The 25,465-nt window shown below is 42.2% G+C and overlaps 1 protein-coding gene across 1 annotated transcript; it reads right to left on the bottom strand.

Moving 5' to 3' along the window:
• Nucleotides 1-548: 548 nt before the first annotated feature.
• Rbm17 (RNA binding motif protein 17) lies at nucleotides 549-24,363 on the bottom strand. Its single transcript, XM_050150509.1, has 12 exons — nucleotides 24,192-24,363; nucleotides 18,797-18,934; nucleotides 14,208-14,324; nucleotides 12,132-12,298; nucleotides 11,047-11,144; nucleotides 10,221-10,277; nucleotides 7,619-7,760; nucleotides 5,295-5,458; nucleotides 3,320-3,393; nucleotides 2,276-2,374; nucleotides 950-1,022; nucleotides 549-843 (listed from the first exon to the last, which is right to left on the bottom strand). The coding sequence occupies exons 2-12, from the start codon at nucleotides 18,917-18,919 to the stop codon at nucleotides 740-742; spliced, it is 1,218 nt and encodes a 405-aa protein (XP_050006466.1). The 5' UTR covers nucleotides 18,920-18,934; nucleotides 24,192-24,363; the 3' UTR covers nucleotides 549-739.
• Nucleotides 24,364-25,465: the final 1,102 nt, after the last annotated feature.

Below are 25,465 nucleotides of genomic sequence, written 5' to 3' on the forward strand. Positions count from 1 at the left end.
TTGTGAATTTTAAGATTATATATACCAGAACTAATAATTTCAGATTTTGCCAGTGGTATATACAACTCCAGGGAGCAGTCACTCACAGAATGTAATTGGGCACACACTTATAATGCAGGTTCTAGATTATAACCTGGTATTTCTAATCCACCCTAAAATGATTTCTATACAGAAATCCTCCATAAACCCATTACAAAGCCTATAGTCTGTCTTTTAAACAGCAAATAAGGTAGGTCACATGAGCTCTTTATTCCACAGTCGTAATTCAGCTAAGGGTTTTTCCCGACTAGAGTCACTGACCTTCTCTATTAGAGAAAGCAAGCATTTTCACTTCTGACAGGCTGCCAAGATAGGACTTTATTATACAACATGTAAAGCTGTGGCTCCGTAACTTGAAGGCTTTATTAAGGAAGAAGAAAAAGGATGACTTAATACAAACTCCATTCTAAGCCTTTCTAGATCTTTCACTGCCAGACATGCTGCACGACATGAAATCCCAGCAAAAGCAACCGACACAGAGACAGAAAACAACCAGAGAGGCACACAGGTTCTTTTTTCTTTTTTTGAAGTATTTTATACTATATTAAAAAACTCATAAAATAAAAAAAGGGATCCATCAACATATATCTCAGAAGTCCATCCAAGAGTCTCAGTGTCCAACAGCCATGGAGGCTGACGCCTGTGTCATTGCTCAGTCTGCAGCTTGTGTAAGGATCACAGAGGTGACTTTAGGTTACAATCAAACTTGTTCCGCCAGATCCAAGACCCTGAATTTATCCAAATTGTAGAAACATGCTTTAACCACCCGTCCACCAAAATACCTCCCATTCAGATCCACAACAGCTAAAAAGCAAACAAAAAGACAATCAGTTAATACAAGTATCCTGGAAGACATCAAAACAAACAGTAACATTAACATTTGTTAAATTCTTTAAAATAAACAGCCTACCTTTAATTGCTGATTCAACTCTCTCAAATTCTAAAAATATCCGTACTGCTTCATCGTCAGGGGCACCAGGAATCTAGAACGGAAAGGCCCATAGGAGTAAAGCTGTGTGTCTGTGCATATGCTTTAATTATGTGTGTGTGCGCATGCACATGTATACACATGACAAAAGTGGTCAACCATCAAGGAAATAAATATAAATTGCTCATGTAAAAAATGTACTAATCCTTTCTGAGGGGCTGAGGACACATATCTGAAGCTAATCAATGCAGTCTTTGACTTCCTGGAGGAAGCTGCCCATGGCAGCTAGCATGCAATCAAGTGATCACACCATCAGCAAACAACAGGATGAAGCAGTGGCGGCAACAGCAGCAGAAACTTTAGCGACAGACAGAGCATTACTCCAGCTGCCTTCACATAGGTCTGCATTTTCTCTAGCCTTGTTTAGCTTTTCAAGCCTTCCATAATATGGCCCCACTCCATGTATGTAAGCAGAACTCCCCAACTAATTCCGAGTCCTCCTGCTGCCTCTGTCTAACACCCCTCCCACTCCCCACAGACCCTATCAAAGCTTAGCTCACACCTCTTTGTTCACAAGCCTTCACTTGTTTTTGCTGACCCCATTCTCAAGATCTGTACTTACAGCCAACACTACTAGGTCTATTATTTTTTTAAAGATTTATTTATTTTATATAGTGTTCTGCCTTCATGTATGCCTGCATGACAGAAGAGGATATCAGATCTCATTATAGACAGACAGTTGTGAGCTACAATGTGGTTGCTGGGAATTGAACTGGGGACCTCTGGAAGAGCAGTCAAATGCTCTTAACCTCGGAGTCACATCTCCAGCCCCCAGATCTACTATTTTATATTTCCTGCTTATTTGTTATGTACTGTCTCTTCAACTGAACATATTCCTAAAAACACAGCACAGAATGGGCTCCATGAGAGGCCCTAGATACTTATAAAATGATGTAATAAAATATTCACATTATACTACCAAATAAAATCTACTTTTTTTTTTTTTTACAATTAAAACTAATACACAGCTAGAAGTGGTGGTGCACACCTTTAATCCTGGCGCCTAGGAGGCAGAAGCAGGCAGATCTATATGATCTCAATGCCAGCCTGGTCTACAAAGCAAGATTTTGTCTTAAAAACAACCAACCAACCATGAAATAACAGCAAACTAACACATATGAGAAATATAACTAATATGCATTGGCTTCTGTAGTTAAGACAATGTTACTGGGCCAATGCCAGTACTACTTGTGGAAGGGAATTTATAACCTGCCAATTGTAAGTTCTATCGAAAGGAAATCTTCCTACCTCAAATATCACACATTTCCCAACTTTGCCGTATTTTTCACATTCTTCCTTGGTTTCAACTTCTAAGTCTTCATCAACCTCTCCTGCACCAACCATGTTCTATACAGAAACAGAGAAACAATTAAATACCAAACATAATCCACAAATGTGTAAGGTTTCAGAAATAACATTTTCTTTCATAACGGCAAATGTTCTCTCCCTCCAGCCACCCAGTAGCAGAACCTTGCACATGCTAGGAAGTAATCTAACCCTGAACCACATTCCAGATGTGGGTATGCTCATCCCCCAAACATAAAACTCTGCCCCTCAAGTACCCAAAGCTGGCATTTCTGCAAACATACACGAAGCTTTGAAAAGTGCTATAAGACTATGTACATGGAACAACACCCAAGAGGATGTTCCATAAAATTTCAACACTTTCAACTAATCATTTCCTACAGTTTCAATGTCATACTTTACACTTTAGATTATTTAGAGGATAATTTAAAACCCATCTATTCGGATCTGCCCAAAGGCATTCATTATCTGCAAAAATATCATTTTCAGTATTCTTTTCAAAAGTTCATTGACTTTTATATGGATGAGCATTTTGCTTAAACGTATGTCTGTGTACCATGTGAGTGCCTTGTGCCTTAGCCAGAAGGGGAATTCCCTCAAACTGGACAGGTGCGAACCATCATGTGAGTGCTGGGAAGCAAACCTGGGTCCCATGCTCTTAATCTCTGCACCACTGCTCCAACCCATATTTTTAGTATTCTTTGGGGGGAGGGGAGAGCAATCAAATCAAGTGTTTATTGAGGGCCTGTTATGTGCTAAATATCATTCAGGGTACTTGGGACACATCAGAGAATAAAACAAGGAGCTTTGCCCTTGTGGAACATACAGTATACCACTTATTACCACTTTACCTGCGTACTGCTTGAGGCCCTGGGCAAGTCAATATTCTTAACTCTTAGGTTATCAGCAGAACTTTATGAAAGACCATAGAGACAGGTAGACTGGGGTGATGCAGAATCAAGGGGGACAGGTTTCTTTACTTCTTACCCTCAGCAGGACCACTTTAGTAGGGCACTTAAGTATTTCAGTTAATGGATTTGAATCCGACTTCTTGGATGCATCTGTATCAAAACATATCATCAGACACTATATTGGTTAACTGTTCTTTTTTTTTAAAAAAATATTTATTATGTATACAATATTCTGTCTGCGTGTATGTCTGCAAGCCAGAAGAGGGCACCAGACCTCATTACAGATGGTTGTGAGCCACCATGTGCTCACCATGTGGTTGCTGGGAATTGAACTTGGGACCTTTAGAAGAGCAGGCAATGCTCTTAACCACTGAGCCATCTCTCCAGCCCCCAATTGGTTAATTGTTGCAGCACAATAAAGAATTACGTAGAAGGGCCTCTGAGAATGTCTGTGAGATTTCTCAAGACAGGGTTTCTCTGTGTAGCCCTGGCTGTCCTCGAACTTAAGAAATTCTCCTGCATCTGCCTCCTGAGTGAGATATTATCTTAATTATAAATTATATTTATTAATATGGGAAGGCTTCTGGGGTTTGGGGGCCTAGACTATACCATGCTGGGAAAAGTAAACTAAAATTAGTTGACATGCACTAATTCATTGCTCTCCTCTCCCAACTACGCATTATGTGACTAGCTGCTGTCAGCCCTCCGTAATAAACTGTAACCTGGAATTGAGCCAAATAAACCCTCTCATGAGTTTCTCAGCAGTGTATTTTTACCACAGCAAGGGGAAATGAAACTGACGTGGGATTCCCCTCTGTATGCTGTGAATAAGTCTTATTACCATTGGTTAATCAAGAAGCTGCTTTTGGCCAATAGCTTAGGTGTTTTCTCAGCTAGCTCTTACATCTTAAATTAACCCATTTCTATTAATCTATGTATCACCATGAGGCTGTGGCCCACCAGTAAGGTTCCAGTGTCTTTCTCCTTAGGCAGCCACACTGCATTTCCCTGACTCCGCCTTCTTTCTCCCTACATTCAGTTTAGTTTTCCTGCCTAGCTCTATTCTGCCCTGCCATAGGCCAAACTGATGATAATACATTTTCACAGCATACAGAGGCAAATCCCACATCATGAAACTAAGACAGAAGTGTTAGAACTGAGTCCTATCATATGACTAATTCAATTACAATAGCAATTTTATTATTTGTGCCCTCAAGTCATCTATATAAGCCCCTGCAATAAAAATTTTTTCCTTTGAAATATGCTTTTATGTTATCTTCTGGCTTCTACCATTACCTACCATCTTTTGCTCATTTCATTTGCTAAAGGGCTGGCAGAACATACAGATTATAAATTTACTGGGAGCCCTTGTCCTGGAGTAGCAGTTTAAGGTTGCTGGCCCAGACACTTAATTATCTAGCCATTAGCTAACTTCCTTTAGATACTTTTGTAAACTGGGGTAACTGTTGTTTTTGCAACCAGTACTCAGCATTCAGGCAACTGGCTACTGCTGAGCCGTGAATTAATAGGGCTGCCAGCTGAGTTGTAACTACGTATTTTAGGGAAGGAAATTCAGATAAGCCGACTTATATGAAAAAAAAAAACTTTTCAAAACTTAAAACGCTAAGATATATGTCTCATTCCTATTTTCTATACATACAGAACAAATTATAAAAATCAAATGAATATAAAATAACAACTAGGTACTACAAAGCAATAAATGAATGATCAGTAAGTGAACCAAAAGCCACATCTATCCTGGAAGGGCAAAAAACTGTGACGAGCCATTGAAGATGTGGGTACAGCAGACGCCGAATATTTATGATCAAGCTATGGAGATTCTTTGCCTAACCAAAGCAGCTGGGAAACTTTGCTCCAACAAGCATATTTATCTCTGCCTTGGTTCTGAAGAAGATAAAGATGAGTCTCAAGGCTTCCTGGTGTCATAAGACAGAGGTGGGAAACATGCCATAACTAGAAATCCCCGTGCACCAAAAGGGAGGTGCACCTTTCCTCTGGGCTGAAGGACACACAGTGCTCCGTGAACTCACCTTGAGACTCGCCCTTCTCTGTCGCATCACCCACAATGATCTTGCCGCCCCGCTTGCTGGTCTTCTCCACCGATAATGCAGTACTCAGGCCTTGCTCATGTTTCCCCAGCCCCTGGCCTTCCCGGAAGCCATACTTCTGCATGATCTTATGAGCCACTGTGCCACTGAGGAAAGGAAAAGGATCTTTATAGTTTATGCCACTGACGTCAGAGCACACTGGATCTATGGCAGCAACACCCTGGCCAGAAACAGTGTGTATACCACATGGGCTTCAAGACAAACAATTAGTAGTGGCTTCTGGATGGAAGCTATGGGGATGCCCAGGACGGGAGAAATATAAAAAGCGGATAACTACAACCGAGAGAGATAGCCTGAGTTTATCGCTGTGGGAAGTGACAGCTTTCATCACGTCAAGAAATAACTGTGTCTCTGTGAGCTCCCTACCTGCAATGTCACCTCGCTTAAGACCAGTTAGAAATCTGGCCTGTCAGATTCTAAGTATGAGGTTTCAGATAAAAGAGATTGTATTTTCTCATGGCATAGCGGAAGCTACACTGAAAGAGCCTTAGAAAGCATCTACTAAACAGACAGGCAGTAAAACAAGGCCAAGGCTAGATGATTAGTTTAAGGTCAAACACAAAGCAAGAAAGCATCTGAAATGCTTTTTTCCAGGTGTTACGGCACAAAAGGAACTGGATTCTCGGTCTGCTGCGTTCTCTAAGAGGGCACAATTTTCTCCTAGTATCCCAGGGTCTCAAGGATGCTGCCAGTGACACCATCTGCTTGGCTTTGGATCACAAAGCCCAGCTTCCACCAGTCTTCTATAATTCCTTTCAGTTTTCTTTTGAACAAGCTATTCCAGGGCAAAGCAAACTGCTTTAACTATACCATGCTGGATCCTTTTTTAAGTTAAAAATCTAATTCTTATTTAAATGACAATCAAACAAAACGCCAATTTTTCAGGTGTGCAGGAAGGACGAGAACCAGAAGCATGCCCTGTTATCTTCCTCTCCAGTGAGACGAGGCACTGTTGGGCAAGACAGTCATCCTGGAGCTGCACTAAATCTGCACTGCTGATTGTAATGTTTGGTACCAGAAGTTGAGACCAGCATGACTAAAAAACCAATTTTCATTTTTGAAAAGTTCTCCCATTGCACGAGACTAGTCAGCTATTAGAACCTTCATTAGTACCTCCTGAGGGCCCTCAGAACCCAGTTACACACAGTGGCCACTTAGTGGGACTACCACATCTGATGCCTCACTAATAGCATTTCTACTGCAAGCAGCATCCTGCTAAACAGCATGGAACAAATAATTTAGGGCAACGCCACTCGAGCAACACTAGAGCTAAGACAAAATACAGTGGCACACACATGCGACCCTAACATCAGCACTCCAGATTCTGAGGTAGGCGGCAGGAGGACAGTGAGTTTGAGGCCAACCCAGGCTATATAAAAAGATTTTACTCTAGAACCAACAAATAAAATTCACCAGTCTTACTCAAATGTCAATGTTTGCATGTTTTTCAAGACAGGGTTTCTCTGTAGCTTTGGAGCCTGTGTTGGACCTCACTCTGTAGACCAGCCTGGTCTTACAGAGATCTGCTTGTCTCTGCCTCCTGAGTGCTGGAATTAAAGGCGTGAGCCACCATCGCCTGGCTCAAAAGTCCATCTTAAAATTCATTTTTTCATACTATGACAAATACATGTCTATATAGTTAGACTGACTGGAGTTTTTCGTTTTGAGGGGGCGTGGTTACGGTGAAAGCCTAAGACTAGCATACAGCAGACAAGCCTTCCACCACCAAGCTCCACCCCAGCCTAAATAGTTTCTTAAAACCAAAGGTGTAAAACCACAGTCTAAGGCAAATGACCCATTTCTTCAGGAAAACCCTGTGCCCCTCCTCCTTTGGAGATAAGCTGAACAACCTCTAATTCCTATAAGCCAATCTATTTGCACGTTATGAAAAACAGTGTAATTATCAGAAACTTCTATATATAGAAATGTGTCTAAACCAACTTGTACTAGACGGCTGCTTGTACTAGTAAGCTGGAAAACGCTCAACATGATTTGAACACTAATCCTATACAGAGCAACATGTGATCAGTGTCTTCATTTTCAAATGAGTTCCGCCTACAAAAAAGTGACAAACACTTCATATGTTTTTCATTCTCACTGTGTAGCCCAGGCTAACCTGAAAATCACAATCCTCTGCTCTGCACTTTCAAAGGACCGTGCCACACCCATATGCCCACCCAGCCCACTATCTCAAGCCACTTTTGATAGTTTTCTTAATTAGCCAGGACACTTAAAGCATTAATTACCCCATGTTGGCAAGGAAGGAGTTGCTGGGACCAGTTGGAGATCTTGGTCTATCCGGCTCCTCATACACTGGGGGAGGAATAGCAGCTTTGGAAGACTGTGATCGAGGTCTTGAATCCTCTTCATAAGGAAAATCTCGGGGTACTGTTGGAGAAAAGTAAAGTAGGCTCCATAAAAAAACAAAAACTAACCAACCAAACAAAACAACAACAACCAAGAAAAAACAAAAACAAAAAAAACAAACAAAAAAGAAAACCCCACCAAAACCCAAAGCTTCACTAGCTTCAACTGTTCACCTTGAACTAATTTAACCTACATTTTGTTCTTTCTCTCTTAAAAAAACAAAACAAAAAACCCCACCGTCCCCCTTTCAGCATATTTCAGCAGTCTTCACAGACAGTATGAATTGTTCTGAGATGACTTTTCAGATGCATTTGTTTATGTATGTTTAAGCCCGAGTGTATGTAAGGACAAGTGGCTGATGCTGGGAACCTAACCCATGGCCTCTGGAAATAACAAACACTCTTAACTGTGAGCCGTCCAGCTCTCCACTCCTGGTATTTTCTTTAAACAATTAAAAAAAAAACAAACCTATATAACCAACGTTCAGAACAATAGGTTACATTATTCATACACATGTGCTTTGCTAACTTCCGCTCCTCTAATGTTTTTGGTTTATAACATCTATGTAGCTTTTTATCAGCCCAGAGTAGGGCTGGAGAGATGGCTCAGCTGTTAAAGGCTAGGCTCACAACCAAAATATAACAACCCACAGTAGAGGACTCTTAGTTCTACTGCTCATACCCTCCCAAGAGTACTTCTCACATCTTACTGAAATGCGGCATACCCATTACGCATTTGCTTAGATGACAACTCTTGCTTGGCTGCAGGGTTTCTGTATGCGCCAAGGAAATGCAATGCAACTCTTATTTGAGTCCCACAGCAGAGACTCTTAACTTAGCTAGCTGCACAGACTACAGAAAACATCTCTGAGATCAGGACCATATTTAGTTGCTTTTTAACCCAGTTGATATTAGCATCAACAGGAAGCTTTAAAGACATAGATGCATGGGACCCGCCTCTCAAAAACAGTTTGTTGTTTGTCAGGTGTTTTGTCTGTTTGAACAAAATATGTGTATGTGTGTATGTATGTATGTATACATATATATTGTGTGTACATATATATTTAGTGATATTCTAATCTCTACAGGTATCAGGTATAATACAGGCAAAACACTCATATACATAAGAATAAATAATAAATATTTTTAAAGATTACTGATGACTTTTGTTTTATTTATTTATTTTTATTTTATGTAAGTGCTTTGCCTGCATTTATTCCTATTTACCATGTTTACCGCACATCTGATGCCCATGAAGGACAGAAGAAGGTATCAGATTCCCTGGAACTGAAGTTATAGATGGTTATTAGCCACTATGTGAGTGCTGGGAATCAAACCTGGGTCCTCTGGAAGAGCAGCTAGTGCTTCTAACTGCTGAGTCACCTCTGCCGGCCTAGCCATTTATTTTTATTTGTTTTATGTTTGTTTTGAGACAGGGTTTCTCTGTAGCTTTGAAGCCTGTCCTGGAACTAGCTCTTGTAGACCAGGCTGGCCTCGAATTCACAAAGATCCACCTGCCTCTGCCTCCTGAGTGCTGGGATTAAAGGCATGCGCCACCACTGCCAGGTGCCATTTATTTTTAATGATAGGTTAGGTATGGGTTAGCACAAAGCATGGGACAAAGCCCAACAACGCAACCCAGATGTTAGACGAGCTCCAGAGGAGAATCGGCAGTGGGTGGGCATGCTTTAGCCACGTACTTATGTAGACATAGACAAATACTACTCAGTAACCAAAATTAATGGAAAAATTTTAAAACAAGAAAAACACTGCCTCCTCGAAAAGGTCACAAAATACAACAGGCTCTAAACTCTGAGATACAAAATTTATTACCTATTTGTGATTTTTGAGACACAAGGTAGCCTGGAAATGCACTAAGTAGCACAGCTGGCCTCGAATGAGTACTTCCTGCTGGGTAATGGGCACAGCTTTTACTAACTTCAAAGGAACCTCACACAAACATGAAATCTTGATAAAAACAACAAACAGTAAACACCAATTTATCTTCCTGCACTTACAGGACTGGAGAGATGGCTCAATGGTTAAGAGCACTGACTGCTCTTCCAGAAGATCTGAGTTCAATTTCCAGCACCTACATGGCAGCTCACAACAGTCTGTAACTTCAAGCTCTAACACCCTCACACAGACACATGCAGGCAAAACATCAATGTACATAAAAAGTAAAATTTAAAAAAAATCTGCACCCAGATCCTGGTATTAAAAAATTCCGAATGGTGGCACATGCCTTAATCCCAGCACTCAGAAGGCAGAGGCAAGTCAACACAGCTCCAGGCCAGTCAGTACTACACAGCTGAGACCCTGTTGCAAAACAAAGCAAAGATCCCTAGTTTAGCAGGCAGCAAGGCCACCGTAACTTCAGGCACAAGGCTGCTTTGCTTTAAACTTGGGAAACAAGAGATTCACATGTAGAATATCCATGGTCCATAAATAAGATAAGAAAAGAAGAAAGAAATGTACATACACTCCTTGTCTTTCTCCACAAGAGAAGTAGGTGGGGCGATGGCAGCTCCTCCCATACCTGTGAAAACATGAGCACAGAGATGAAAGGACAGCACGCTTACAAGAACTACAGTTCGGCATGTGCCATCTGTCCCATCACCACCCTCCTCTCCAACAGAGAGCCATCTTGTCCCTCACAGCAACAGACTCAGGCTCAGGAGCGCAAGTCCTAACAGAGTAGCTATTAACAACTGGCAACTTCTGGGGAGTGTTTAGGAGAATGATGTCACCGGCCTCACACCCAGAGTCCAGGGGGCAGCACATTAGACTGGACTAATGGGTTACTTATTCTTCTTAAGGAAGACACGACAAAGCTGGAAGAGGACAGGGAAGCAGGGGTTAAGCTGGGAGGGTGAGAGGTGAATACAATCAAAACACATCCTATTCATGTATGAAATTCTCTAAGAATAAACACATATTAGAAAATGTAGATGATACCCAAGCACAATTTTTTTCAAAAGGCATTTAGGAACCCCAGAATGTAGTCATCAAGTATTTTTTAAGGAAAAAGCAAGACCCCACAGAATTAGCATATCGACTTGGCACCTGCTTATTTATAGTCTTATTCTGGCTTCATAAACCTGTAAAAGTTCAGAGTGGACTACCTATGAAAACAGTATAAACCAAAAGCTGCTATGGAATGTGGACTGGTGGGAATAGAGAGCACCCTTCTCATCCCCTGCAATGACCCTAACGAACGTGAAATAAACCATGTCTCAAATAAAAGGAAAAGCAAAGCCTGGGGCAGTGCTGAGTCTAAAGTGTGCTTATCTCTGTCTATGCCTTACTTCTTTTCCTCCGCTCTCGCTCATAATCTTCATCTTCATCAGAATCTGGGTCTGGTCGTCTTGAAAACCCGCTGGCTTCATGCCTGTCTTTACGCCTCCTGTAATAACAAAATAATGAATGTTTATCACAGACCAATTAATATAGAAAAGCTATAATATAATATATTATAGAAAATTAATATAACAAAGCTTAAATGTCATTGTGACTTCCTCTTGGCAAAAGAAGAAAAAAAGATGTTCTTTGAGAATAAATTGTTAATTTATGTATATATGCTGGTGATGGATACAACAGAAAAAATTCAAAAGAAAAAATGAATACGTTTAACAGATACATGAGGGGAAAANGAGACCCTTGGCTTTAAAAAAAAAGAAAAGAAAAAAAAGAGGGGAAAAAAACCTAAGAAATAAATACTATTGCCTATACTTTTAAAAAGTAAATGAAAAATACATGTACTTTCACCTGGCTCAAAAATAGGAAAGAGAGCCAGGTGTGGTGGTGCATGCCTTTATCCCAGAACATGGGAGGCATAGGCTGAGTTCCAAGCCAGACTGGTCTACAGACTGAATTGTAGGACAGCCAACTCCACACAGAGAAACCCTGTCCCAAAAAAACAAAACCAAAACATAGTAAAGGAATAACACTGAAATACAAATTGCTTTGATTCTAGGGGTCACAGCCCTGGAAACAACTTCAACATGGGTTTCTGTTGTGTTCTGATTTTCAGACAGTGTCTCATGTAGCCCTGGCTAGCCTCGAATTACGTATGTGCGATTACAGGCATGTACCACCACACCTGGCTACCAGTGGGTTTTCTAAGTTACTTTCTAATTCACGCAAAGTCTACACTTTAGATTTTCAGGGTCTATAAATAATTTTTCTCAAGTGCATTTTCACAGGAGGATGGAACAATTACAAATTTTTAAAACCATGTAAACGCCTGCTGACTGAAACCATAACCAGTGCTGGGTCCACAGCGCTGCAGAGCGAGCACAGCTGACAACGCTCGAGGCAACACTGAAATGCGCTCATCTTCTAGCGCACATCAGCTGCAGGACACGTGCTCCCGCACCAAGGGGAAGCTTACTTTTCTCTTTCTTCTATTTCCTTCTGTCGTTCCAACTCCCGCTGCCTCTGGCGCTCTTCTCTCTGGCGCTTCACTACCTTCTCATAATCATTAGGAAACATGGGGTCATACTCATCAGCTAAGGGGATCAGAACTTCCCCTGCAGAGAACCCACTGGGAACAGGGTCCTGAGGAAGAAAAACACCCAAGTGAGTACCATCTTCATATCCTGCAGAATCAGGAATCCCAGAATCAAGGTCAGAGGATGACGAAAGAGAGGTCTTCCGGATTATCTTATATTTCCTAGGTGAGTAAATAATTCATAGCAAACTACATCTCACCAGGTGGCAGCACAGCCTGGCAACCAAGCAAACGCTTAATTATTCATAGGAAAGCACCATACAACTTAAAGACTAAAACAGTCCATGAACATAATCATTGTTTGATGTGGGAGTGTCATATATCAATCTGTTGATTTCATTGGTTAAGTAATAAACACACTGCTTGGCCTCATAGGTTAAAGCATTGGTGGGTGGAATAAACAGAATAGGATGCTGGGCAGAAGAGGAAGTTGAGGTCAGACTCTGCTCTCCGGAGCACAGACACCATGCTCCACTCTCCCAGGATGGACGGAGGCTAGAATCTTCCCGGTAAGCGCACCTTGGGGTGCTTACACGCATTATTAGAAATGGGCTAGTCCAGGTGCGAGAATTAGCCTGTAAGGGCTAGAGTTCATGGGCCAAGCAGTTCTTAAATGAATACAGTTTGTGTGTTGTTATTTCGGGCATGAGCTAGCCAAGCGGCCAGGGTGTTGGGGACGCAGCCCCGCCGCTTCCCTATTTCAACAGTTTAAGACTACCCAGCCACCATTTAAATGACAGCTGTAGAAAAATACACGTGGAAATGGATTACCATTTTCCAGACCTCTCTTGCTCCCTCACAGAGCCACACACTAGAGAAATAGTCAATGGTGACCATGAACAACCATCAATCGCCCTGCCTCTCTGCAGCCCTGTCCTATTAAAGACATAAAGTATTACGCTGAACTTTTTATCTTTAACACTTTTCTCTAAACTACGCTCAAACACTGTTAATAGACAACAATTAGAAACAATCATATAGTCTACATTAATAGAATTAAATTACAGGTAATCTACACAAGGCAATACACCAAAGCCATTAAAAATGACCATATAGGTGTTGGAAATATGCCTTAACTGCACTGACTGCTCTTCCAAAGGACCCAAGTTTGATTCCCATCACCCACATGGTGGCACACTACCATCTGTAATTTCAGTCCCAGGGAATGGGTCTCCATAGCAACAGGTACACATGCAAGCAGGCAAAACACTCATACATATAAAAGTGTATATATATTTTTGGTTTTTCGAGACAGGGTTTCTCTGTAGCTTTGGTGCCTGTCCTAGAACTAGCTCTTGTAGACCAGGCTGGCCTCGAACTCCCAGAGATCTGCCTGCCTCTGCCTCCCGAGTGCTGGGATTAAAGGCGTGCGCCACCACCGCCCGGCATATAAAAATATTTTTAAATGACCACATAGTTCTGCACTTTTGACAAAGATGGCTGAAAACTCACAAGGTACTAAGAAAAGCAAATTAAAGAACAGAAGGCAGAACTCCTGTAAGAAATTCTAAAATTATGTAATTTTTAATGCCTGGAGAGTATGATTGAAAAGATACTTGCTTTTTTTTGGCCCATCTTTCATTCCTGATGTTTCCATAATAAAAAATTTTAGTTAATATAGGTTCTGATGGTGATAAAGTAAAATTTGAGTTGGAAATGACACCAGTGGTCTCTTGAGAAGCCTCTTTTGTGGGGCTGGAGATGGGGCAGTGGTTCAGAGTGCTCACTGCTCCACCAGAGGACCAGCATTTGGTTCCCAGCACCCACACCAGAGTGTCCACAAATGCCTAACTCCAGCCCCAAGAGATCTAATGTCCCCTCTGGCCTCCATGGATACCAGCACATACATGTACACACACACACTCACAAATTAAGTAAATCTTAAAAAAAAGTAGAGGAATATACGAATATATGTGCAAAATAAAGGAAACAGGCTACAGGCATGTGCAGGCTTACCTTCAGCCCGGCTGCGACATGAGGTGGCGTGTCTACAATCTGCCGGTCATCTGAGGAGCCTCCTCGCTTGAGGTCAATGACTGGGGCAAGGACTGTACTTTGTTTTGTCCGTTGGCTCTGACACAAACAAGAAAAACACACCAAAGTTCCAAATTAAAATTCATTCTACTTGGAATACAGACACTTTTTCTGGTCTTAACACACTTCTGGCTGTTATAAAATCATAGTCTTAAAACATTAACAGTCTCTCTCTTTCTCTTTTTGGTTTCTGAGACAGGGTTTCTCTGTGGCTTTGGAGCCTGTCCTGGAACTAGCTCTTGTAGTCCAGGCTGGCCTCAAACTCACAGAGATCCTCCTGCTTCTGCCTCCGAAGTGCTGGGATTAAAGGCGTGTGCCACCACTGCCTGGCCGCTTCATCCTTTTTGATCCTTTTAAAAAGCAAAGATGTCCTCTACTTCCCTATAAAGTTTATAGTAAATGTGACCATGTTCTGGTTAGCCTTAAACTGACAGGGATCCACCCACCTTTCTGCCTCTGGAGTACAAGCTACTACCCTACTTCTTTTAGTATGACCTTACTCTAACTAACTAAAATTACTTAAGAACTTACTTGGGTGTATGCATGTGTGTTTACATGCAAATACCACACTGTTTATATGGAGGTCAGAGGACACTGGAGAGACTAGGGTCTCTCCTTCCACCACCGGGGTTCCAGGTCATCAGGCTTGACTTACTGAGCCATCTCACCATCCTCGAAGTGCATGTTAAATAGCTGGTCTTTGTGTTGTTTTGTTTAAACAAAGACCTGGCAGTTTCTGAAAGGGACTTCTGATCTGTCAGTGTCCCTCTTTTCTGGCACATCACCATCTTAGCTTTTCCTCGGGATATTGGTCTCACAAATGCTGCTTATTTTAGACTGCCTAGTTAACTTACACCTCTGTGCTCTGGCATCTCTCAAACCCGGTTAGATTCATGATAGATTGTAGGCAAGAATGTCTCACGGTGAGCTGCTTGAACTACATCAAGTTCTCAGGTAGCTAAGAGGCCATGGCTGAGCAAATGGAATGATGGTGATCACAGAAGTTTAACTTCCCATTTTCACAATTTAAAGTGGCACAAACTTTCTTATCAGGAAGTCTGAGCTCTCCAGACTTTAACAGTGCTTTAATCAAACAGCATGTCATGCAGGTATCATGAAAACTGCAACATAAACCCTAAAGTTTCCACAACAGGGGTTAAAATCATCTATATGCTCATTTTAAAATTTAACAGGTATTTTCAGAAATGAAATATACAAATGAAATCACAGCTTCATCTTTCAGATACAAGTAAAATTTTTCTCTACCAAATACTTTTACAAGTTTGGTTAGTATTCTGAGATATTCCCTGAGGAGCGCAAGAGAACCAACAAGGGTAGCTTTACTTCCCCGTAAGAAATTAACCATACAGAGAACTCAAAGTTCAAGTCAGAAAGTTATCAGAGATAATTTTTAAAGTAACGTTCCATTTTGACCGATGTAAAATCTACTTGCAATCTCCAGATATTTGCTAAAAGAAGATGATAAAGTATCTGGATAGCTGGGTGTAGTGTCACATGTAGACCAATGGATCCCTGAGTTCCAGGACAGTTGGGGCTACACAGAGAAACTCTGCATTGAAAAACATGAAGTGTACATATACATACATACATACATACATACATACATACATATATATATATCAATAAGCAACAGTAAACATAAACGTAAAAGATTGAGGCGATGAGGCAGAAAACGGCTAACAGCCTAGATTTCATATGAAAATATTTTCTTCTTCCTAAACAGCAACTTTTATTTATTTATTTAATTTTTTTTTTTTTTTTTTTTTTAAATTTTTGAGACAGGGTTTCTCCGTAGCTTTTGGTTCCTGTCCTGGAACTAGCTCTTGTAGACTAGGCTGGCCTCGAACTCCCAGAGATCTGCCTGCCTCTGCCTCCCGAGTGCTGGGATTAAAGGTGTGCGCCTCCACTGCCCGGCCTAAACAGCAACTTTTAAAAACTAACTTTGTATTTTCACACACACATACAAATGTTATTTAAAAAAACAAAAACAAAAAGCAAAAAAACCCAAAAACCAACATGGGCTGGGCAGTGGTGGTACACACCTTTAATCCCAGCACTTGGGGGAGAAAAGGCAGGAGGATCTTGGAGTTAGAGGCCAGCCCAGTCTACAGAGTGAGTTCCAGGACAGCCAGGGCCACAAAGTGAAACCTTATCTCAAAAAAAAGCAAAAACAAAACAAAAACAACAAAAAACAAAACCAAAAGAACAAAAAACAAAACCAACATGATCCAGAAGTTACATTATAGTTTTTAATGCATGCATTTCTTAAAACATTTTCCAATTCTACCTTTATAAGGTGTTTTAAAATGTATTTAGTGGAGCCGGGTGGTGGCGGAACAATACTTAGGAAGCAAAGGCAAGTGGATCTCTGTGAGTTGGAGGCCAGCCTGGTCTACAAAGCGAGTTCCAGGAGAGCCAGGGCTACACAGAGAAACCCTGTCTGGGGGAAGGTGGGTGGGTGAGGGAAGAGCATTAGTGGCCAGAATGGTAGTACAGGTCTTTGATGCCAGCACTTGGGAGGCAGAGGCAGGCAGTCTGGACTACATACTGAGATCCAGGACAGCCAGGGCTACACAGAGAAACCCTGTCTGGGGGAAGGTGGGTGGGTGAGGGAAGAGCATTAGTGGCCAGAATGGTAGTACAGGTCTTTGATGCCAGCACTTGGGAGGCAGAGGCAGGCAGTCTGGACTACATACTGAGATCCAGGACAGCCAGGGCTACACAGAGAAACCCTGTCTCGAAAAAGAGACAAAGTAAAACAACAAAATAGTCTTCAGATATACTACTAGGTTTTATGACATTTCAAACACATACATAATGTATTCCATCATATTCATCTCTCAATCCCATTACCTTCTCCCATACTTACTGGTTCCCTCCTCTTCTAAGCTATGTATAAGCTGGTTTTGAACCTATATATTTGAACCTTTAGTTCATAAATAGATTTATGAACTCGCAGATACAGAAAATGACAAATTAGACACAGCTTAAAAATCAGTTATATATACTCTACAGAACTGGCTTCTTTTAGAAGGTAGGGTCTCACTGTGTAGCCAGGCTGGTCTCAAACTTCTGGGCATTCCTCCTGCCTCAGTCTCACAAATTCTGTGATTAAAGGCATGTATAGGTGTTTTTATCTGTTCAAGACCATTTCGGGGGAGGGAGGTGCTAGGGATTGAACCTGATGACCCATACAAGCTAGGCAAGCACTCTACCACTGATACACACACACGTGTATGTATGTATGCACGCACGCATGTATGTATGTATGTACACATATACATACATACACAATTTTAATTTTTGAGTGTTTTGCCTGTATATATGTCTATGTACGACACGCATGACTGCAGAGGTCAGATTCCCTGGAACTGGAGTTAGAGATGTTTGTGAGATGCTTACTGTGGGTGTTGGTGCCTGAACTCATGTTCACTATAAGTGCATTAAGTGCTCTTAACCGATGAACCATCTCTCCAGTGCCCAATGGAATCACTTTTTAGCAATCCTTCAGTGTCTACTTTCAAAGTATTTTTCTAACCCCCTCCGCACCCTTTTTTGAGAGAGTCTCATGCTATATACAAACTGACACTCCCACCTCAGCCTGCAAGTGCTGGGATTACAGGGTTGTGTACCATGTTCAGCTTCAACCTTTATTTCCTCTTTAAGGAGCCACAGTAAAGATATAGTAAATACTATTTGTGTGTTTATACTTCATAAAAGTGTAAGATCTTTACTTAAGAAACATTAAACAATGAGCAAAGTATTCTCATTCCTAAAATATACTGAATATTTTAGTTAAGAAACACCCAGTTCACAATTATACCTTCTATATTTTAAATTTTGTGGTGACCCACACCTTTAATCCCAGCACTTGGGAGGTAGAGGTGGATTTTTGTGACTCTGAGGCCAGCCTGGTCTACAGAGCCAGCTTCAGGCCACATATTGAGATCCTGTCTAAAAAACAAAAACAGAAGCAAAGAAATAGTTGAATTATTTAAAAGATAATGCTCATGTCTAATGCATATACAACACAGACTAGAGAATTCCTACCTATGAATATACATGTCGGAATGTTCACAAATAATGGAGCCCTCTGTGATATGCACTGTGATCTGATTATTCTATTAAGCTGCTCCCATGTTTTCTACAATAAAAACTTGCAGGATGTTACCTAACAATGTACATTCCTGGGACCCAGCCTTGAACCAGAACTATCAGAATATTAGGACTCTGGCTATGAGCATCTGAAACAAGTTCTCAGTCTCTGACATACTCAAGTCTAAAGCCAGCTTCTCTTCACTCCTACCCCATGAAAAAGACCTGCTGTTCCCAAGAGCCAGGAGAACAAAGTCATCTCAGCTCTCCATCCTGTCCCCATTCACTAATTTATATTTACCCAACAAGGAGGCTAAAGAGCAAGCTTAAACCAAAGTATTCTTAAGGAACTTGCTTAGTGGATTTTCCTACTCCTGCTCTGGGCCCGAGTTTACCTTTGCTTGAGTGAGAGCTGCCTTCTTCACCTGAAGCTGGGACTGCAGAAGCTTGAAGTTTTTGGACCAGCCTTCAGTTTTTGAGTCACTGGTCTCCACTCCTAGGTCATCATATAGGGACATCTTTTTGGTTTAATGCTGAAAGAAAGGAAGATCAGAGACTAAATAATGTGAAACAGGAACAAGTCTTGAACATCTGTGTTAAACAGCTGCACCATGGACTCCTAACATCACAAATGCAGGGTTCTTTTTAACATGCAAAACTATACCCATGCACTATTTTGAACAATCTTCTAGAATTCATTTTTCTTTTAAGACTGGTTCTCATGTAGCTCAGGTTGGCTTTGAAATCATCAATAAGGCTGGCTTTGAATTTGTGATTCTCCGGCCTATACCTTCTGAGTGCTGGGAAATGCCACTGTCCAGTCTAGAATTAATTTCTACATCTAAAAGACTGTGGTGAAGTGACTCATGAGTAAAACAGTTCTAGAACAGACAATGAACTAGGATGGAAGCTCTACATCCGGGCATTTTAAGACTAAAGATCCAATTTTACAACTGTTCATCTCAATGGCAGAAAGTAGAAGTCTTATAAAACCAGCACCTTGTAGTCTGGATAAACATAGGCAGCTGCTCTTTTATAAGGACAACATGCAAACCAGGTGTGGGAGTGCAGACTGGTGGATCTAGAACACAATGTCACCTAAGCTACAGAAGGAGTTTGAGGTTAGCCTAGGGCACGAGAGCATGTCCTAAATAAACAGAGGGAAGAGTAATGGAAGGGCTGTCCCTTAAGTGCTCAGCATTGACCTGCGGGCTTCGGATGGAGCTCGGGTGGCAGACAGCAGAGCACAAAGCCATGGGATTGATCCCCAGCTCTTAGAAGATACAGGCAGGAGGATCAGAGGTTCATGGTCATCCTTGACTATATGCTGAGTTCTAGGCCAGCTTGCACTACACCAAATCCTATCTCAAAAAAAAAAAAAAAAAAAAAAAACAAAAAAAAAAAAAAACCTTTTCTTAAAAAAGTCAAGAAGTTGAGCAATAATGAGTACAGTTGCCACCTGCCCTAGGTTTGCTTTCTATTGTGACAAACGCCATGCATGACCTAAAGCAACCTGGGGAGGGAAGGGTTGGCTTACATGTCCCATCATAGTCCATCACTGAGGGAAGTCAAGGCAGGAACTCAAACAGGGCAGAAACATGGAGAGAAGAACTGAAGCAGAGACCACAGAGTACAGCTTATTGGCAGTTCTACTTGCTATCTTATACAAGCCAGGACCACCTGCCAAGGGGTGGAACACCCACAAAGGTCTGGGACCACTCTCATCTATCATTAATGCAGGCCAATCTGATGGAGGCAATTTCTTAATCAAAGTTCCCTCTTCCCATATGACTCTAGCTTGTATCAAGCTGTCAAAAATTCCAACCAAACAACAACACTAGCCAGCACACTGCCACAGAAGTGCACACTTACAAATAGCTAAAATAATAATGTACCTGTATTACATTTGTTTTGCCACAGGTAATCTCACTAGGAAGCTAAGGAACTTGAGTTCCAAGTCAGCCTGTGCCATACAGCAATTTAAAAATAAAAATTAAAGAGGGAGCACTTGGTATGGAGACAGGAGTGAACCAACACCAGCAAACACTGGTATATCACCCTATTCAAAGCGTCAACTCTGACACAGGTATCTTCATAAATTTTAGGGTTAAAAATAAACTCTAACACTGTGGAGGATCTCAACATCCAGCAACGCCCTTTCACCTGAAAATTTCTATTTAATACACACTACCCCTCCCCCTCACTTCATTCTCTCTCACAGTTTGTCTCTTCCTCCCTTCCTCCTTTCCCAGTCTGAGATAGGGTCTATGTAGCTCTAGGTGGTCTGAAACGGGCTACACAGACCAGGTTGGACTCAAACTCAGATCCTCTGCCTTCCAAGTGCCGAGATAAAAGGCGGATACCAAGACTCAAGACTGATGCACTCTTCTGAGTTAAAGCGGTTTTGTGAATCTACTGTGATTTCATCTCACTTCTCTGAACTGAAGACTCTACTGACAATTCCATCTGATCTGACTAGCTCCTCTTTGCCTTAAAAAGCACTTTAAGTATTAGAAACTGATGTCTCTCCACCATTTGGTAGTTTTCTGTAACAGTTCATAAAGTTATACCTTTATACCTCAGTAGATAAGAATGTTCTTCTGATTTTCTGGTTTTCACTGACCTATACATTCACAGACCCGGACTGTCACAGTAAAGCACATGCCACCCCACATATACGTACCCATGACTTCAACAATAACTACTACAAGCTCCTGTGAATTCATCAACTAAAACAGAACACAGGGTCAGGAAAAGGAGTCACTTGGCTCCTCAGTCATCCATGTGATTTTCTCTGAATCCTGTTCAATTACTCCCTTGGTTTTTAACCTTAAATAATTTTGCTTGCAAAGGATCTATTCCTTTTAAGGTGTACATATTTATATTTTAGCGATTTTAAACATTTATGAATATACCATAGGTTAGTCATTAGTCTCCCTACAAACACCTGGCAAACACTAAAGTTAACAAATACATTAACAAGATTCTGCCAAGATCCAAACCTAAAATGTTTTGGTATCACTAATATAATTCATTTAGTTCATGGAGTCTGGTGCCAGCTAACAAAAAGCAGCACTTTCCAATATTTAGACATACCATAAGAACTGAGATTCAAATAACAATATAAACAGAAGTTGGCCTTTATAATGTAAAATGTGTTTACTGAATGCATGTGCATTGAATGCACGCAGAACTATAAACATCTGAGATTACAGCCCTTCGCCACCATGCTTGGCCATTCATTGTCTTTGTGTGCTGTAAATATACATATACATTCGGAGGTCACAGATTGACACCGAGTGTCTTCTATTTTCACTCTCCATTCACCTTATTCTTTTGAGACAGGGTCTCTTATCAAACCTGTAACTCACTGATTTGGCAAGACTAGCTAGCTAGTTAGTATGGTCCAGGGGACCTCCTGTTTTGGCTTCCTCAGAGCTGGGATTATAGGCTGCACCTCTATGGAGACATTTTAACATAGGTGATGGGGATCTCAACTTAGCGCCTCTTGTTTACCCAACAGCAATTTACTAAGCCATCTCCACAACCCTTAGTTCACATTTTATGGTAATGTTACTCTTTTTGGTTAACCCACTAATATTAGTTTTCTAAATTCTAGAGGAACAGAACTTAAGGAATGAATGAAAACACACACACTAGATGGCTTATAGGCGGTGGTCCAGCTAATCCAACAGTGGCTGTGTACAAACTGAAGGTTCAAGAATCCAGTAGCTGTCCATGGAGTTGAATGTCTCAGTTGGTCTTCAGTACCAGATGTAGTCAAGTTGATAGCCAAGAGCAACCATCACAAATTGACCCTTGTCAATTTGACACACAATCATGCCTTGCATACTACTGTATTTCATGATGCCTTTTACAGAACTTATTCCCCTCTATCTGCAGCTACTCCATTTTTGACAGTTTAAATTTCCCATCAAAGTTATACCAAAATACCATAGGCCAGAGCCTATCAAAATCAAAGTAATTAGAGACATTTGCAACCCAAGCACACAGCAGAACAGGTTCCCCCACTATTCTCAAAGACTTGTAGACTTATTACTAAACTGTTCCCTGCTGGAAAGTTGTGAAAAAGTATTGTGCCGTTTCATTCATATTTTAACAAGGCTTTCCTGAGACGGGAAAGCAAAGCAGCCAGCCGCTGCCTCCTACCTCAACCTCAGTTGGAAAATGGTGATCCTACATCCAGGAGACCTCAGAATGAGACTGTGGCTGTAAGCTATCTCCTCCTGTTTTATTACCCTGTCTAGTGCTGGGATTAAAGGCGTGCACTGCCTGGTTATATGACAAACTAGAGTGGCTGCTGGGATTAAAGGTGTTTGTTACCAGTGCCTGGTCTGTGAGGCTGACCAGTGGGGCTGTTTTACTCTCTGATCATCAGGAATGCTTTACTTATTAAAATACAAATGAAATGCCACTACAAAAAGGTCATGTAAAGGGGAAAATACGTGACAACAAGTAAGGGGTCAATAAGGATCCACATGGTAGGAGAAAAGGGACTCCTGCAGGCTGTTCTCTGATTTCCACTTGTGGCTTCTCCTTGAACCCCTAATCTTCCTGCCTGCATCTCCCAAGCACTGGCGTTCAAGGCATGAACCACCACCAGGGAATAGACTATTCATTTTTTTTTTGTTTGTTTTTTATTTTTCAAGACAGGGTTTCTCTGTGGCTTTGGAGCCTGTTCTAGAACTAGCTCTTGTAGACCACGCTGGCCTCGAACTCAAGAGATCCGCCTGCCTCTGCCTCCCGAGTGCTGGGATTAAAGGGCCACCACTGCCCGGCTTAGACTATTCATTTTTACTATAATTAATTATCTCGAAATGCTTACAGTTCATCCCAGCATAAACGTGTGCACCGTATTGCATGGTTTCAAAGAGCGACCTGTCACAAGGAGACAGTCTTCATCTGTTCTGAGCACAAACAGAATCATCTTAGGAAATCATACTTTCCATCCTCATGTACCCTTCCCAATAAGAATTTAATGTCAATGGCCCTCACTTCCCGTATGGTCAGGTCCTGGCCACCCCTCCAAATCCCTCTTAACTGCCTTAAACTGCAGAATACTCGACGGTGTTTCGTGTTGTTGCTTTTCCCACTTCTGCACTTTTAATAAACTCCCTCCAAAACTGAATAAACATCAGCTCCTCTTCCAGGTCTTTTCAGACTGTACTCCGGGTCTTCAGATCAACTCGGGCCTGGGTTTTCAAGCCCGCTTCGTCGAGCTCTAACTCCTGGTGAAGTACCTCACTGAACTTGAAGCACGCATTCTAGCCCAAGCAAACGAAGTCCAAAAACCAGGGGATGGACACGAGCGCTCAAACTCCCCGTAGCACAGAGCTGAAGATGCCGGAATTACAACTGCCTCTACCTGTCCAGGCGAGACGACGTCCTCAACCCTTACTTCTGGGACCCAGGAAGGAAACGAGCTTCCTGAGGCCTGACACACCTCCGGGTTACTGGGGTCTGGCGACCCAACAACTAGGTCTGGACATGGGCCATGAAGAGGAGGAAGGTACGGTGTTTAGTGTCAAGGCGATCAAGACAGGTGGAGGGGAGATCAGAGTGGCCCGGCCGAGCACGGCAGGCAGAAGAGGCCCGCAGCGGAGGGCCGGGAACCCCTGGGCAGCTCGGGGGGGGCCGCGCCCGCATCCCCGTGCCCCTCACGGCGCGGCCTAGAGCCGCGGCCTCGCGTCCCCATCCGTGGAGGCGCGCTCACCCAAGTCTCCGTTCCGGATCAGACCGCCTGCCCGGGGCCGCCACGGTGCTACTCACCCGGCCTTGCGAGACGATTCTGCCCATGGGCCACGGCGGCCGCAGCGCGGAGCCCGGCCGCCCTGCCCGGAAGCCCGCCGACCGCCGGTGCCCGCCGCGGCGCCGACCCTCCGCCGATTCCGCAGGGTGAGCCACCGCGCGGGGTGAGAGAGCGGAGGCTGCCGGGAGCACACGACTGCGCCTGCGCGTGACTCGCGGCAGAAAAGCGGAGCTGCCCCGCTCGTACTGCACCCTGCTGACGGGAGGACTACACTGCACCTCCCCTCTGCCTGCCTCTTATTTCACCAGGAGATGTCGCTATTGGTGCAAGGTTTTGAAATCCCATAGGGTTCATGACTTTTGAGTAAGAGCGATGAGAATCCCCTATCAGGCTTTAGTTATTCATTCCCAACTATTCCTTTCTATACTAAAAGCTGAGAATGAATCTGTGTAGGAGATATGTTGCAGAATAGCATTAAAGAACATGCTGAGATTAGGGCCTCAGAAGAGAAAAAAAGATGCAAAAGACCAAAGGAGAGTCAGAGAAACCCTGGCTTTGTGTAAACGTGTTTTCAACAGCTTTTGTTGGGTGTAAAAATTATTTCAAACTGATAAAATTGTAGACTTAGATGGACCTCAGCAAAATGAACACACTAAATTGACAGTCAACTAAAATACGATATACAAGAAAGTGCTCAAAGAATTCTGAAAGTTTGGAAACTGGAAAAGATGCATCACTTTATGGCAGATTAAAAAAGAAATCAGCAACACTGTGCAGGTTTATTTCTGGACAAAAGTTTTAAATGAGGGGCTGGAGAGATGGCTCAGTGGTTAAGAGCATTGCCTGCTCTTCCAAAGGTCCTGAGTTCAATTCCCAGCAACCACATGGTGGCTCACAGCCATCTGTAAAGAGGTCTGGCGCCCTCTTCTGGCCTTCAGGCATACAGACAGAATATTGTATACATAATAAATAAATAAATATTTTTAAAAAAAGTTTTAAATGAATTTTTTTGGTGGGGGACGCTTTCAAGACAGGGTTTCTTTGGAGCCTGTCCTGAAACCAGCTCTTGTAGACCAGGCTGGCCTCGAACTCACAAAGATCCACCTGCCTCTGCCTTCCGAGTGCTGGGATTAAAGGCGTGCGCCACCACCGCCCGGCTTAAATGAAATTTTATAAATAAAACTCTTAATGAAAGAAAAAAGTGGGAAATAGTTGGGATTTTGCTTTTACGGGGCCCGAGTGAGTAACCTCTTCCAGGGTACCTTGGTTCACCGTCTACCATCCCATGTTCATA

This window comes from Alexandromys fortis, unplaced genomic scaffold, assembly GCF_014885135.2.
Source record: "Alexandromys fortis isolate MF-2015 unplaced genomic scaffold, M_Fortis_MF-2015_v1.1 scaffold_69, whole genome shotgun sequence".
NCBI classification, from domain to species: domain Eukaryota; kingdom Metazoa; phylum Chordata; class Mammalia; order Rodentia; family Cricetidae; genus Alexandromys; species Alexandromys fortis.